Here is a 14966-nt window from a genome sequence, read left to right as displayed (position 1 = left end):
TCACAACTTACAATCAATATTCATCACAGATTTCATCTCTTGCTTTCTCTCCTCTCCTTCTACTTCTTCCTTTCTTACATCAAGAACTTACTCTTCTTCAAACTCAAATACCATGTAAACCTCGTATAGTTCATGTAAAATGCATGTATAATATCAAGGCCATGATGGAAGGCAACAATAGAAAGACAATGAAAAATTGAAACTTTTGGCCTTAGGGAGAAAGTATTAGAATATATAGTTATTAAGACTACAAATTTGTGTATATTCTTTAGCAACCAAACGAGTCTTAAGATAATCAATTTGACCATGGGGTCAAATGTTAATAGCATATTCCCAAGAAGTCCAATAGTTGAAAAATGGTTTATTTCCATCCTGGATGATCAAGTGCCCCATGAACGTTTCTAGACATGAAAATGGATGATAGTGGTAGTTCAAAATAGGTGTCAAGAAGTTTTTACTTTGTAGTAAAGCTATTTGGAGGAGAAGGACATGCATGATTCTCTTAGATTTCCTTGATAGTGAAAGACAACATTTTGAGTGATACCCTAATTTGAGTGGTAATTTCCATCCCAAGGGAAAAAAGAAAAGTGCTTTAGTTTCCCAAGTTCTTGTATTTCAAATTCAGTTGCTAGTGTCTCCTTTAGCAGTTGTTTCTCAATTGAGCTATCAACTGATGCAGTAATTAATGTCATCAACATACACAAAAGTATAATAAGTTTTCTTCCAAGTCTATGTTTGAATACGAATGTATGGAACTTGTTTTGTTTTGACACATGAAAATGTGAGTTCCAGTTGTGGCTTAACTATAGACAAACTTGAGCATGTTAAATTATGTATTCACACTATATAATGTTTTTCACACTAGATTTAATTTTTTGGTTGTGTTTTCGATAGTTTAAGAAAATAGGAAAAAACTTAGCCGTTAATAAGCAGCATCTATCACTTATAGATGTTCAGTTTTGTATTTACATAGGAGAATTGATTAGTTTCTAGTTGAAAGGCCTTAGGAATGAATAGAACAGGTGATTTTATTGATGTTAAATTTGGATGATGATTAGAATGCCTTCACGGTTTGGGAATACCCTAATCAACAGGTATTTGAACACAGTAGCAATGCAATATTTAATTAGTAGGTTCTACGGTAAATATTGAGAAAGCGACAAACGCCAAGAGGTTATCTCAGAGTTGGAATTTCAGCCTAGGAGAAAAGCTTGGTCTTTCTAGCCTATGATGAAGTATAGCAAAATAAAGGCAGTATCGAAGTTGCCATGATGCCTTAAGGAAGGTTTAAAAGAACTTTAGATGAAGCATATGAAAGTAATTTACATTTGTTTTTTTCTTTTAATTTATTTAGAACTCAATAAACTAGCAATTTGTATGTGCATTCTTGCACACACCCAAAAAAAAGGTTCATGCAAGGCAATTAATCCAATAACTTATATTTTAAAAGTTGCCAGAGAATCATTATATAAATTTTTATTAATGCTCTTATTTCTTAAACGCAAATGTTAGATTGGGATGGATTTCGAGGCTGCCAGATCAGAGTCTTCAATTATTCACATGTTTCCTTTCAATGCAGAGAAAAAACGTGGCGGAGTTGCAATACAGAAGGTATGTTCTCATTGATATTTTAATTCCGTTATATAGATATTTTGTTGTTAAATGGCAATGCATTATTATATAATTCATTCCTATACTGTGTATATATGGATTTGAGATTGTAATTAACTACTACTATTTTAACATCTCTTAGTATGTATTGTCCATATTGTTTTACTCCCAGCAGAACTTAAACGTAACTCCATAACATATTAATAACTGGAAACTCAACATTAAATTAATCATCTTTTTCTCCATTTTATGTCACGTTATAAGAGTTATTTTTCTTTGTACTTCTTAGGACTTGTTTGGGCACCATTCTCGAAAAAGATATTTTTTTTAAATGATATTTTTTTTAAGATCTTTTACAAAAGTAAAAGTGATTTTATATATGGATATCTTATGTAAAAAGATCTTTTTATTTATCAATTATATTTGGGTAAAATAAGATAAAAGTATTTTTTTTTCATTTATTATGTAAAAAACATATTCTTTTTAAGGAAAAAAGATTTTTTAAGAAAAGATGTAAATTATAGCTTTTCAAAAAAGATGTTTTTTTTTTTAATTTTTCTAGTGCTTTTACTTGTACTATTAAAAATTTACGAAACACACTAAAAAATAAAAAAATATCTTTTTTTTATCGATTTAATGGCGCCCAAACAAGCACTTAGTCTTTAATTTGCGAAAGTATATGGCTTTTGAGTCTATTTAGGTAACAATCTTCTCTTCTCTTTTATGAAGTGTTTGAGACATGAACCAATTATCAGAAAGAAATCTTATGAAATGATCTATCATGCACGCTGATTAATATGTTAATGGGTATCATTATGCTAGTATCATGTAATGATGTATTTTCACTTATGATATATAATGAGTATAATTAGATTTAGCCAAATGAATAAAAAAAGAATTAGATAATAGATACTAAAAAAATAATAGTATAAATAGAGATAAGTATTGATGTAATGAGTATAATTGGGTTGGGTTTAATTATTAGAGATAGAATTAGATAATAGATATTAGGTTTAATTATTTTTTCAGTTTTTATGGTCTTACCAAATTTATAAATTAAGTTCCTATATTTTAAAAACTTTCAACTGAGTCCCTATACCGTTTTTAATTTTGTAATTAGGTACTTTTCATGTAAAACACATTAGAGTTAAAGGAATCTCCAAATTAAAAGTACTCACAATTAAGGACCTAATTAGATCTTTAGCCACATATTTTTGAGAAGGAATATTCTGTTAGCTTAACATTTTTTACATTAAAAGGATCTGATTACAAAATTAAAAACAGTGTAGGGATCCAATTGAAAGTTTTAAAAGTATAGAGACTTAATTACAAATTTGGTAAAATTATAGGGACTAGCAAAGTAATTAAACCTAGATATTATCAAAAATAGTATAAAGAAAAAAAGTATTGTAATACTAAGGGTGAATATGTGATTTGTAGAATGTCTCAAGACATCTCTACTAATCTTATTCTTATTTATAGGCTGACCATGAAATCCACATACATTGGAAAGGTGCTGCTGAGATAATTCTTGCTCGTTGTACATGGTACTTGGATACAAATGACCATTTGATGGAGATGAGTGGAGAGAAGGTATGCTAAAGTTGTTACATATAAGATCATTGGTATAAAAGGTATGATATTATAATACCATTAAATCATAGTGTATATGTTTTATATACATTGCTAGGGATTGGGAAACTTGCAATGAATGTTATACAAGCAATAGGAAAGTAATTCTATGTAGCTATGTATTCAAGGTTAAAAATTTGAGAGAGAAAAAATTGACGAGTTATTCATATAAGAAAGGAGTTGAATGTTTATTTATCTATCTCGACACTCTTTTTCAGTAGAAATAATCTTAGCCAAATGTATAATCTTCTCCCATATCCAATGGATATAATTCAGCAAATTGATTTCTGAAGCAAAACAGACAATAGTGTGGATTATTCGAATAACTCAACCATTAACAACTCATTTGATTAATATAGAGAAAGTCACCATAGTGATTTCTTTTTTATCTGTTTTGCAGATGGCATTTTTCAATCAAATTATTGAAGACATGGCTGCTAAAAGTCTTCGTTGTGTTGCTATTGCATATCGACCATGGAAAAAGGAGGACATTCCAGTCAATGAAGAACAATGGGCTCACTCGTCTATACTAGAAGATGATCTTATTTTGCTTGCTATTGTTGGTTTGAAGGTATGTATATGCTCCAATCACTTATATGCCATTGTAATGTTCGTTCAATTGTTTATCTTTAAATATTATTTTCTCATGGTTTTGCTTCTATTTAATTTCAAATTGTACCTTCAAAAATTTTAGAAATTTGATTCTATTTAATCTATGATTGATTTAACTAAATTAGGATAATTATATTCTATCTCTGTGTTAATGATAATAATAATTAAAATTAAAATTTTTATGAATTGATCCTAATTATTATATTTCTTATACTTTACAACTAATTATAATTAATTTTACGGACATATAAGTGAAAATATAGGATATTACGTACGCTAATTGAGATTTAAAAATCCTAGTTGATTTGTATGTAATTGTTTTAATGATTTAAGAGATATGAGATAATCGGTTTAAGTTATTAGGTTTACAAAATTGCTATGTGCACGTCAAAATCAGCCACCATGTAGTTGTGTATAAATACATGTTTAGTTTAACTAATTTTTAATGTGTATTTTGTATTTCAATGTGTATTTTACACTGGTGGCTAATTTTGAGATACCTCGTATGGTTGTTAATTTTTAAATTATTATCTAAATCTGATAGGAAAGTTAGTATCACGAATAATTTAAGTTGCTTTAGAGCAGTCCCCATTAACTATAAAGTCGTACAAATACGACGACTTAAGCATAATTTCTGAAGGCATAATTTCTGAAATTGCTCGAAATTACTACAAAAAGCCCTTGTACATAAGAGCATTGGCAACCTTATTTTTTACTCCAGAATTATGTTTAACAACAAATTTAAATTGTTGAAGAAATTCAAGCAATTTAGCATATATATCTAGGATTATTTGACTTCTTTTAATGATCAAAATAAACTCATGCTGAAGCAAATAATATTGCCAAAATCCTAACAAGTGCATAAAACTCCTCATCATAAAGTAGAATATAAGTAGAATACTTTTGTTAATTTCACTGAGATTTTCACTAAAAAAGCAACTTGATGACTATCTTAGCTCAGAACATTGTCATTTTGCCACTACCTACTCCTGAGGAATCACAAGAGACTTCAAAAATTTTAGAGGAAAAGAAAGTTTCAAAACCGGTGCTTCGGATATTCGATTTTTAATCTTTTCAAAAGCTTTAGCAACAGGAGAAAGGAGAAAGAGGAGACACGATAGAAATAAAGCCTTTAATGAATGTCCGATAAAAAAAAGTTGAATCCTTGAAGATGTATTAAGAGACATGGTCTCAAAAGATAAGTGAGTTTAATGTTCTGAAATTAAATTCTAAAGTATACAACCCTAGCTTATATAAAACCTTCAAATTATAAGCCCTTCTTAGACTTTCTGATGTGGGAGTTCTAGGTTATATAGTTTTAGGTTTAAAAAACATAAATTATGTTGGATGTTGGACTCCTAAATAAAATGTATAAGTAATAGGAAATACACATAAAACTTAAGAAACTATACATGTAATGCATCATATAGTTAGTACTTAGGAAGCTATCGGGAATAGTTATTTCATCTATAAAAAATGTTAGGGGGCCAACATTTTTTATTAATATTAGTCAATACTTTGGGCTAATACTTTATTTTTATATTAATAGAGTATAGAGTTTAGAATTTACTAATTTACTCTTTAATGTTTAGAGTTTGTCAAATATTGACGAAAAATGATAAATTTTGTTGGTCATCTATTTAGCCTATTTGACAAATAGCTCGTACAAACGTTATGTGTACAGACTTAACAGAATTTAACCAATCAATTATTGTAGTTTGATAGCATTTGTTTCAATCCTTAATCATATTTGTGTTTGAAATGCAGGATCCTTGTCGACCTGGAATAAAAACTACAGTGCAGCTTTGCCAAAAAGCTGGGGTTAAGGTATTGCATACCTTTCAATTTGGAACATGTTTGGTGTATGTTAAGATACTAAATTTTATTTAACCTTTCCATTCAGTTATTAAATGTTTAGTTATCATTTTCTAGTTAAAATGATGTTATAAGGCAAAAAATCCGCACATGGTGACAAGAAGTTGAGCTTGTCCTATGGACTTCTTTTTTGTTTCCAATGTAATCCTTTTTGTTTTCTCTCCCCTTCATATTCTTTTTTGGTTTATCTTTTATTTATTCACTTATTTTAAAATTAATTGTAGGTGATAATGTTCACTGGTGACAACATCAATACTGCCAAAGCAATTGCTTTGGAATGTGGAATACTATCTTCCTTTGATAATGCTATAGAACCATGTGTCATTGAGGGAAGAGAATTCCGTGCCTTAACAGATGAACAAAGAGAAGAGATAGCTGAAAAAATAGTTGTAATGATTTAGCTATGACAAACCTTGTTCTTTTTCTTTTCATAGCGATGTATTTCTCTTGGGTAATGACTTTTCGTGGTAATATGATATGCTGCACTAGGTTATGGGACGGTCAAGTCCTAATGACAAGTTATTACTTGTGGAAGCGCTCAGAAAGAGGGGACATATTATCGCTGTAATTGGGGATGGAACAAATGATGCTCCGGCACTATATGAGGTGTGAATGGTATAGCATGTTTCTTTGTGTTTGCACTTGTATTTGTAGTTAAATCAGACTTGTCCTTTCTCTTTCATGAGTCATAGTCTGCTTAACATGATAAAGATAAGAAGCTAGATTCAGAATAATAGTAATGCTAAGATAAAGAGTAAATACCCCTTCCGGCCACTTACCATTTGCTCGAAGGACAAAGTGTCCCTCCACAATTCGAAAATCCTTAATCAGTTCCTAACCATCCAAGTAATTAGTCTAAGCGGCCCCTGTTATTGGTCTAAGTGACCCCTAACACATCAGCAGGTCACGCTTTATAGGGCTGCTTAAATTTAGAGATGCTTCACTACCACTTTATTTTGTATTTTGTGCTTTGAGTTTATGTTAGAATAATAGAGCTTGTGATTATGTTTTAGTCTTCTAGTGAATGAAATCTCTTCTTCCTGTACCTCTATGTTAATCAAAGAGAGAAAATTCTGTTGGGTGATCTCTTTGTGTGTAAGCTACTAGCATGATAACTTATAGATATTTAATTTGAAGATATCAAACTAGTCTTTATCTTGTATTTGTTTTATTTATATACCATGTGGAACATAGGCCGATGTAGGTCTTGCCATGGGTATACAGGGCTCACAAATTGCAATAGAAAGCTCTGATATCATACTTATGGATGACAACTTCCCTTCAATTTTGAAGGTTAGGCATGCTTGCTTATTTATCTAACTTTTTATTTCACAGAATTTTGTTTTCAATGAATTACACATATTTATCATTTACTTCTTGAAAGGCTATTTGTGGAATTAGTAGATGTGAATGTAGGTAATATTTTTCAATAAACAATTGATTAAATCCCTATAATGGTCCCTCAGATTCATAGCTTTCGCCAATTTGGTCTTTGAGATCCCATTTGTACTATTATGGTTCTTGAGATTGAGCTTTGGGCACTGTAGTGGTCCCTCGACTCCTTTCCAACATTGACTCAGTGATGAGCTGGCACTGTCAGTGCCGGAAAAGAGTCGAGGAACCATTATGGTGCTCAGGAGCTCAATCTCAGGTATCACAATAGTGCAATTGAGATCTCAGGAACCAAATTAGTGAAAGTCGTAAATTTGAAGAACCACTACAGGAATTTAGTCCAAACCGATTAGTTGGAGGTTTATATTAAACACTAGTATAAGGAAGGAGCATTGTAGAGTTTTCAATTATTTACGTAAGCTAACAAAGAATTGATCTTTAGAGCATAACTGATAAACAAATTTTGCAAAACTGATAAAAAATTTTGAATTGTTTTTATTATGTAGGTTGTGAAATGGGGTCGATGTATATATGCTAACCTACGGAAATTTATCCAATTTAATCTTACAATAAGTGTGACAGCTCTTCTTATAAATGTTGTTGCTACACTCTCTTCTGGTGATATCCCACTAAATGCTGTGCAGGTTTGCTGCAGTCTTACTATGACTTTTTCTTTTTTTGGGTTGGACTATCAATTTATTATGCCAATATCTTTATACATCTTGTTGCTTCTCTCTAAAGCTTCTGTGGGTAAATCTTATCATGGATACTCTAGGAGCACTAGCATTGGCAACTGAACAACCAACAAATCTCCTGATGAATCTACCTCCAGTAGGCCGAAGGTTAGAAATTTCATTTTTTCTGATTCTGTCTTTTTTCTTATGACAATGACATCTGTGGTATTCTAGTTGTTGATATTATATATTATAGTTCCTTCATGCATCAATTAGGATCAGTTAAGGTCCATTAGAATCAATTAGGAATAATTAGTTTCTTCCTTATTAGACATTGTAATGACGAAGAATGATTATATATACACAGATAGATACAGAGAGATATATAGTGACTGATTTAATGATTGATTTTTGGTTAAATTTTTACTTCAATAATGTATATAAAAAACGCAAACTAAGACTCAAGCATTCACATACAGACATACTGATCACTTCTTGTACATAAGAACCTAGGGTTCTTAGTCATCTACTATCAAAATCATTGGCAGCTGTATCAATTGGATATCAAGAATGCCTTTCTTCATGGAGACCTTGATGAGAAAGTATACATGGAGCAATCACCTATTCACCTGGGTTTGTTGCTCATAAGGAGTCAGGATTGGTTTGCAAGTTGAAACGCTCTCTTTCTGAGCTAAAATAATCCCATGAGCGGTTAAACAAAGTCAGCTGTGTTGTTCGAGGATTGGGTATGAAAGGAGTGAATATGATCACTCCATGTTTTATCAACACAACTTATATGGGCAATGCATATATTTGGTTGTTTATGTAGATGATATAGTCATAACTGGTAATAATCATGAAAGCATAACTCAGTTGAAGAAACATCTATTTCATCACTTTCAGACTAAGGATTTTGGAAAATTCAAATACTTCTTTGGTATTAAGGTGGCTCAACCTAAAAGTGGGTACGATGAATCGCAAACCTATTAACAGCTCAATGGATCCTAGTAGAAAATTATTGCCTGATCAAGGAGAATATTATATTGATAAGGGGTATTACTCTAAAAATAATAATCTATTTGCAACTCCCTCCTAAGAAAGCAGTTTTAAGACATGGAACTAATGGCTTTATTTGATGTATATAATTGCTCATTTTTACTTCTCTAAAGTGCATAAGATAGTAATGTACAAAAATGAAGATGTAAGCAACATTTGATGATTTAGTTGTTCTTATACACAATTGAGGTTATAGATCTAATGATTCTGAACTCCTTACATTTGTACTTGTCTATCTTGTAAACTTTAAGGCAGCTAAATCATCATCTGTGTTTGCATTTACCTTTTTCATTATGGAGAATGGGCTGATTTCGTTTGGGGCTATAAGAAAAGAAGTATAACATATAATATCTGTGTGCTTGGATGGTCAACATGGAACTGATAATAACTTGTATCCTTTTCAGAGAACCGCTAATCTCAAATACTATGTGGAGGAACATATTGATACAGGTAAATTTTATTTTGCATTTTGATAGCTGTCATGACATTTTATGCTAGTAGGATTATTTAGCCATTTATTTACCTATAGCCAATCAACTTAAGGAAATTTGAAACCATAATCTCTTGTTTATCTGTTACATGTTACTTGCAATTCTTCTATACTATTTTATATTTTCTTATTTAATTGATAATTATGAGTATGGCTCTTCAGGTAGTATATCAGGTGTCTGTCTTGCTCGCTCTAAACTTTCAAGGTAGCATTCCGGGTTTCACACATGATGCAACTGATCATGGGATTAAACTGAAGAAAACATTGATCTTCGATGCATTTGTACTATGTCAGGTAAGTACTCGTCTTCAGTAATCTATCTATTTATGATATATTACAAAAGATATCAAAGTCCTCCTATAATGAGCTAATGACACCTAAAATTGCTATAACTTTTATATGTCAACACTAATATATTCTCTAACAACATAGAGAATAACACCTATCTAAGTAATCACATTTATAATAACGTAGAAAATAAGATTTATATAACCAAACCTTGCATATATATCATAATTTTTCACATCAATTTCTCGAATCTTATACTAAGTACTGCCTTAAAAGATTTCATTATCATAATTCATTAGATTTATGCATCAAAAGGTTCTAAGTGTTCATTTTGTTAAATCTAATATGAAGAAGATATTGTAAAGGATGTTAATTTATATATCTAATATTCTAATATTCTAGGCCTTATTTTTGCTTTTGCTTCATGTACTTTGATCTCTAATCAATTCTCTTTATTCTTGTATAGCAACTAATCATAATTCAAATGGCTGGCATGTCATACTCATACTAAAGTTTATATAATGACAAAGAAATTTGAAACTAGTTCCCATTGCTATTGAGTACTCATCAATCTGAAAGGCCTATTGGCCAGAGTATAGGGCTGTCAAAATGGGTCAAACTCATTGGGTCAGTCCGTTTACCCGTTTAAACGGATGAATTTTTGTCTCTAGAATTAGGTCTATCTATATGTCGGGTTAAATAGGCCAGCTCACAGGCTAAACGGACTGCCATTTAATTTTTTTGCATTTCTAAAAAAAAAGCACTTTTTTTGTTAATATTCTCCATGATCTGACCCGAAAATCTGACTCACCAACTAAAAAATTGTTCGTATAAGGTTTTTGACAAAAAAGTGGCCTCTTTTGCTAAAAGTATTTTTCAAAAAATAAAAATAAAAGTAAATAGGCAGCCCTATTTAGCCTGTCGAGCTGGCCATAAACTGTCCAGGCTGAAAAATTATGGCCTATGAACAAAGCATGCTTAAACGGGCTAACCCGTATAACCCGTAGGCTTACGCGTGTCGGGCTTAAATGGGCCAGCCCTACATAGTATGCTCAATTTCTAAAGAAAGTGGAAACAACACCTTAAAAGCTAATGAGAAAGAACCACACTCTTTAAATACAACATTAAACATCCTATAATACTCTCTGTGCGATTTTAGACACCCCATATTATCCACGTCCCTAACACATGACCATTAGCCTGGTAGTACTTGCATTGTCTGGTTGATTTTTCCCCAGAGTTGCGCTGTTGAGATGTCAACAGGGGTTACAGGCGTAGGCAGTGATCCGGCTATCTTTGACATGGTGCTGATCAATCGGACTCTCGTTGCTTGAATTATGGTTCGATTAGTGAGAAGAGGCCTGGATTTATCAATTTTGGCTCCTTATGATAGATCCTGGTATCCTGCTTTGCATATGTGCATTATAGTTTAAGTGATCCTCATCTAAATTTAACTCATATAACAAAATAGAAATCTAATATTTAATCAATTATGCAATTAGAGGAACAAAGCATAAAATTAGTGAAATTGAACGATAAATACAGAAGAATTGACATAATGCAACTAAGCAGGCACATAAATATCATGAATAATTCTGCTCCTTAGCTTCTAGCAAGGAGTTAGCACTTAATCATCATGATCACATTCTACCAGATTTCTTGCTACTCCGTCTTTAATTCTTAAGAATTCTATTTTCAAAAGCGCAGATCTTCAATGAATTTAATGCAAGGAAGCTAGATGAATTCAACATATTTAAAGGAGTCACGAGAAACTACCTCTTTATGGGAATAATAGGCTTGACAGTTGTGCTTCAGGTTAGCGCTCTTTGAACTTTTCTCTATATTTTGGCTTCTTTTTTGAGAACATTTTAAGAAAACAATAAAATCGCTATTTTTTTTTGTTCTTCCAGTTTATCATCGTTGAATTCCTCGGAAAATTCACTTCCACAGTCAGGCTTAATTGGAAGCAGTGGTTCATCTGTGTCATTATCGGCTTTATTAGGTAAGAAAATCATTGGCATTTGAACGCTAAGATAATCTTTGAATGCTTATCGAATTTCAATAACATTCGTTTTTTTTCTTCTTCATTTTTAGTATTTTCTATTTTTAAAATTTTGTTAAAAAAATAAAAAACAATAAAATTATATTTTCTATTTTTTATCTCTCTTTTTTTTCACAAAACTTTGGGAAAAAAACCACTGAAAATAAAAATAAAAAACGAAAACACAAACTAAAGGTATCTTTATATTTTTATTTGTATTTTCAAAAATATTAATCTAATAGATGCCGTCAACATTAAATGGTAGCTGAAATATGAATTAAGTGGTAAGATTAATGATACTAATAATATATAGAATACTATTATATATATATATATATGATACTACATGATCAGTAAATATTATCATTTTTTGTCAGTATACAGCAATAATTTGCACCTATATTTACAGACATTTTGCATACAATAAGCATATAGTTTGTATTTATATTTACCAGAATTTTGCACACATGAATTAATACAGTTTACACCCATATTTGTCAGAAGTTGCACATATAAATTAATAAAATTTATATTTGTTAAAAACAATTTAGTGTTTACGCTGGCCAAATGATGGCAAAAGCTTCTAAAAATTGCTGGTCTAAAAAATGTTTCATATATATATATATATATATATATATATATATATATATAGTTCAAATCATAGGAATATATAATTGATTTTTCTCCACGTTTTCAGTTGGCCTCTTGGTTGTTTGGGGAAATTGATACCAGTGCGACACACTCCCATCAATAATAAATTTAGAAGAATTCTTCATGGAAGAACTCAAATGCAAAGTGGTCAGAGTACAACAGGAGAAAGACCTTCCTACTCCAAACTAGTTATATGTTGCTATTTGATTGTAAACTTATTTTCAAGATTTCAACGTCGAAGAACATCAACGCACCAGGTTCTATACTGTAGTGCAGTCACATGTTTTGTTTATTATCAAGATTTTCAAATCAACCCTTAATAGAGTCCGATACTCTCCTTTTTTTATATATGACGATATACTATATGATATTTATCTTTGTTTCAACCAACAAATAACAATATTTGCGTCTCTGCATATGCCCCCACGTTTATGTGGCGAAATACTTTTTCATTTGTTCAGTAATTTACATTTAGTGGTGAATTTTATGATGTAGAAGGAAGATTCTTTCTATATCTATATATTTTTGTTGTCAAGAGTAGTGAGTGATAAGTGTCTAGAGAGAGAAGAGTTGAGGACAATGTTTCATAATGTTCAAGTAAATTTCAGTGTGTTTTCCTGAAGCATGTGAAGGAATTTATTGATTAAACATGACAAATGTTATTATGATGATGGACTTTAGTTTAAATGATTTTTTTTTGTAAAATACTATCTATTTTGGGTCATATCATATTCACAAAATGATTATATTTTTGTTTTACATTAAAATGCGTATTAAATATTCATATGCTTAGACTCATTTTGACTAAATTCATATACGAAACATAAGCAAAATGAAAATGTCCCATTTAATTTTATAGAAAAAAACAAAAAATTCATCAATTGTTAATTAAGGACGAATGTAAATAGGTTTATCGATTATGTTGCAGGAGATATTACTGCTGATTAAAAAACAAAACAAAAATAATGGGTTTACCTAATCAATTTTTTCTTCTCTTGATAAATATATTTTCTGTCAATTTTTTTTTTAAATTTTTTTATTAATCAATACAAAAATAGTTGCTAGGTAAGCTGCTTGGTTAGGTGATTTAGAGTTCAATGACAATATTAATAAATTATTTGGTCTTTATCTTTAAAATAAGATAATGTTTATGTCATTCTAAAAATTTCTAATTAAAATTTTAAACAAAAGCTAACATACATATGTTGAGTTTTTGGATTAAAGATTGACATTTAAGATTTAGGAATTAGAATTTATGGTTCAGAGAATAATATTAGATTTAGGAATAAGTCCATGATTTAAAATGATTTAGGTTTTAAATTTTATGAATGTTTCGTTTACCGTTAGAATTTAAAAATAACGGTTAAAAATTTAGGGTTTAAAGTTTATGGTTTATAATTTAAGATTTAAATTTAGAGTTTAAGATTTATGGATTAAGATTTAGAATGTACGATTTAGGATTTAGAATATGTAGTGTAAGATTTAACGTTAAATATTTATAAATAAGTGTTTACGGTTTAGGCGATATACGTTTAATATTTAAAGTATTAATTTAAATAAACATTTTGAAATAATTATTGAAATATAGTAGAAATACGATTAAAATAATAATTACTTAGTAATAAAAATTTTAATTAGTAATATATACTTTAAAAAATATATTAATTTATTTATATATAAATAATTAAATATATTTATATATGAATATATAATTATATATACATATTAAAATAAGTAGTTATTAATAAATGTTTGGGAGTTAACTTTATTTTTTTATGTGTAAATAAAAGAAATTAATTCATAAAAAAGGAGAGTGTACATTCTATGTGAGTTTAGAGGGATTACTTTGATGAGTACATATAGTTTTTTTTGTAAGTTTAGCGACTCACAAAAATACAATTACAAATTCAGTGAAAAAAAAAAGGAGCAAAAATCTGAAGGATTGCCATATTTCAACAGTGTGTTATTTTATTTGGCATATAAGTAAATAAGCGTACTAACAAATTTAGCAAACGAAAACTTACATATGGATGCGAAGTTAATTTTTTTCTATCTATGAAGGGAATGAAACTCGGGTAGGCTTCCACCCTGAATTCCTTTTTCGTTTTCGGTGATATGAATTCCCCTTTTGGGTGATCCAAAAGTGCCATGCTCTGCGAGAATTGCGAAACAACAAATGAAATACTGAAAATACACAACTTACATCCAATCGAACCTAAAAAATACACCCAAATCAATACAGAAAATACACCCAAAGTTCGTAGAAGTAACCCTTGCCACAATATCGGGGGGGAGATAGTATATTTGTTCCTGAAACCTCTTTTCATTTTTCTGGTTGAGGATGAGGTAGATGACAGATACAATCTAGAAATATATGCCGAAATCAATTTTATATTAATAAATATTGCAGTTGACTTTGGTGTAAAAACATTAATGTTATTCTAATATTACCTGAGATTCTATATTATTTTTTGCCTGGAGGGATGCAAGGTGCATTCTCATCAAAATGTATTCTACTTGGCTAATCAGAGTGCACATCTCCTCATACTCGTTAGTATTGCCATCTGCGTCTTCCTTCAGTCTCGTCCCCCAGATGTAGCACTTTTGTTTCATATCATCTGGAATTTGATTTATTCCCCCAAGA

At 30.3% G+C, this 14966-nt stretch overlaps 1 protein-coding gene across 6 annotated transcripts in view; it reads left to right on the top strand.

Annotated features, from left to right (window-relative positions):
- Positions 1-12670, top strand: part of LOC112716680 (calcium-transporting ATPase 8, plasma membrane-type) — a 29410-nt gene extending 16740 nt beyond the window's left edge. For 5 of the 6 annotated variants that reach the window (XM_072205717.1, XM_072205719.1, XM_072205718.1 and 2 more), the window contains 14 exons: positions 1513-1611; positions 3094-3204; positions 3644-3814; positions 5623-5682; positions 5955-6119; positions 6220-6336; positions 6925-7023; positions 7629-7766; positions 7864-7964; positions 9257-9302; positions 9505-9636; positions 11338-11445; positions 11541-11632; positions 12369-12670. In XM_072205717.1, the coding sequence (XP_072061818.1) occupies positions 1513-1611; positions 3094-3204; positions 3644-3814; positions 5623-5682; positions 5955-6119; positions 6220-6336; positions 6925-7023; positions 7629-7766; positions 7864-7964; positions 9257-9302; positions 9505-9636; positions 11338-11445; positions 11541-11632; positions 12369-12642 (1713 nt within the window). In that variant the 3' untranslated portion in view covers positions 12643-12670. Of the gene's footprint in view, positions 1-1512; positions 1612-3093; positions 3205-3643; positions 3815-5622; positions 5683-5954; positions 6120-6219; positions 6337-6924; positions 7024-7628; positions 7767-7863; positions 7965-9256; positions 9303-9504; positions 11030-11337; positions 11446-11540; positions 11633-12368 lie in introns of all 6 variants that reach the window. The other variant, XR_011867063.1, reaches the window with a different exon arrangement.
- Positions 12671-14966: the final 2296 nt, after the last annotated feature.

The sequence above is a fragment of the Arachis hypogaea genome, chromosome 10 (assembly GCF_003086295.3).
Source record: "Arachis hypogaea cultivar Tifrunner chromosome 10, arahy.Tifrunner.gnm2.J5K5, whole genome shotgun sequence".
NCBI classification, from domain to species: domain Eukaryota; kingdom Viridiplantae; phylum Streptophyta; class Magnoliopsida; order Fabales; family Fabaceae; genus Arachis; species Arachis hypogaea.
This window is presented reverse-complemented; position numbering and strand designations above follow the sequence as displayed.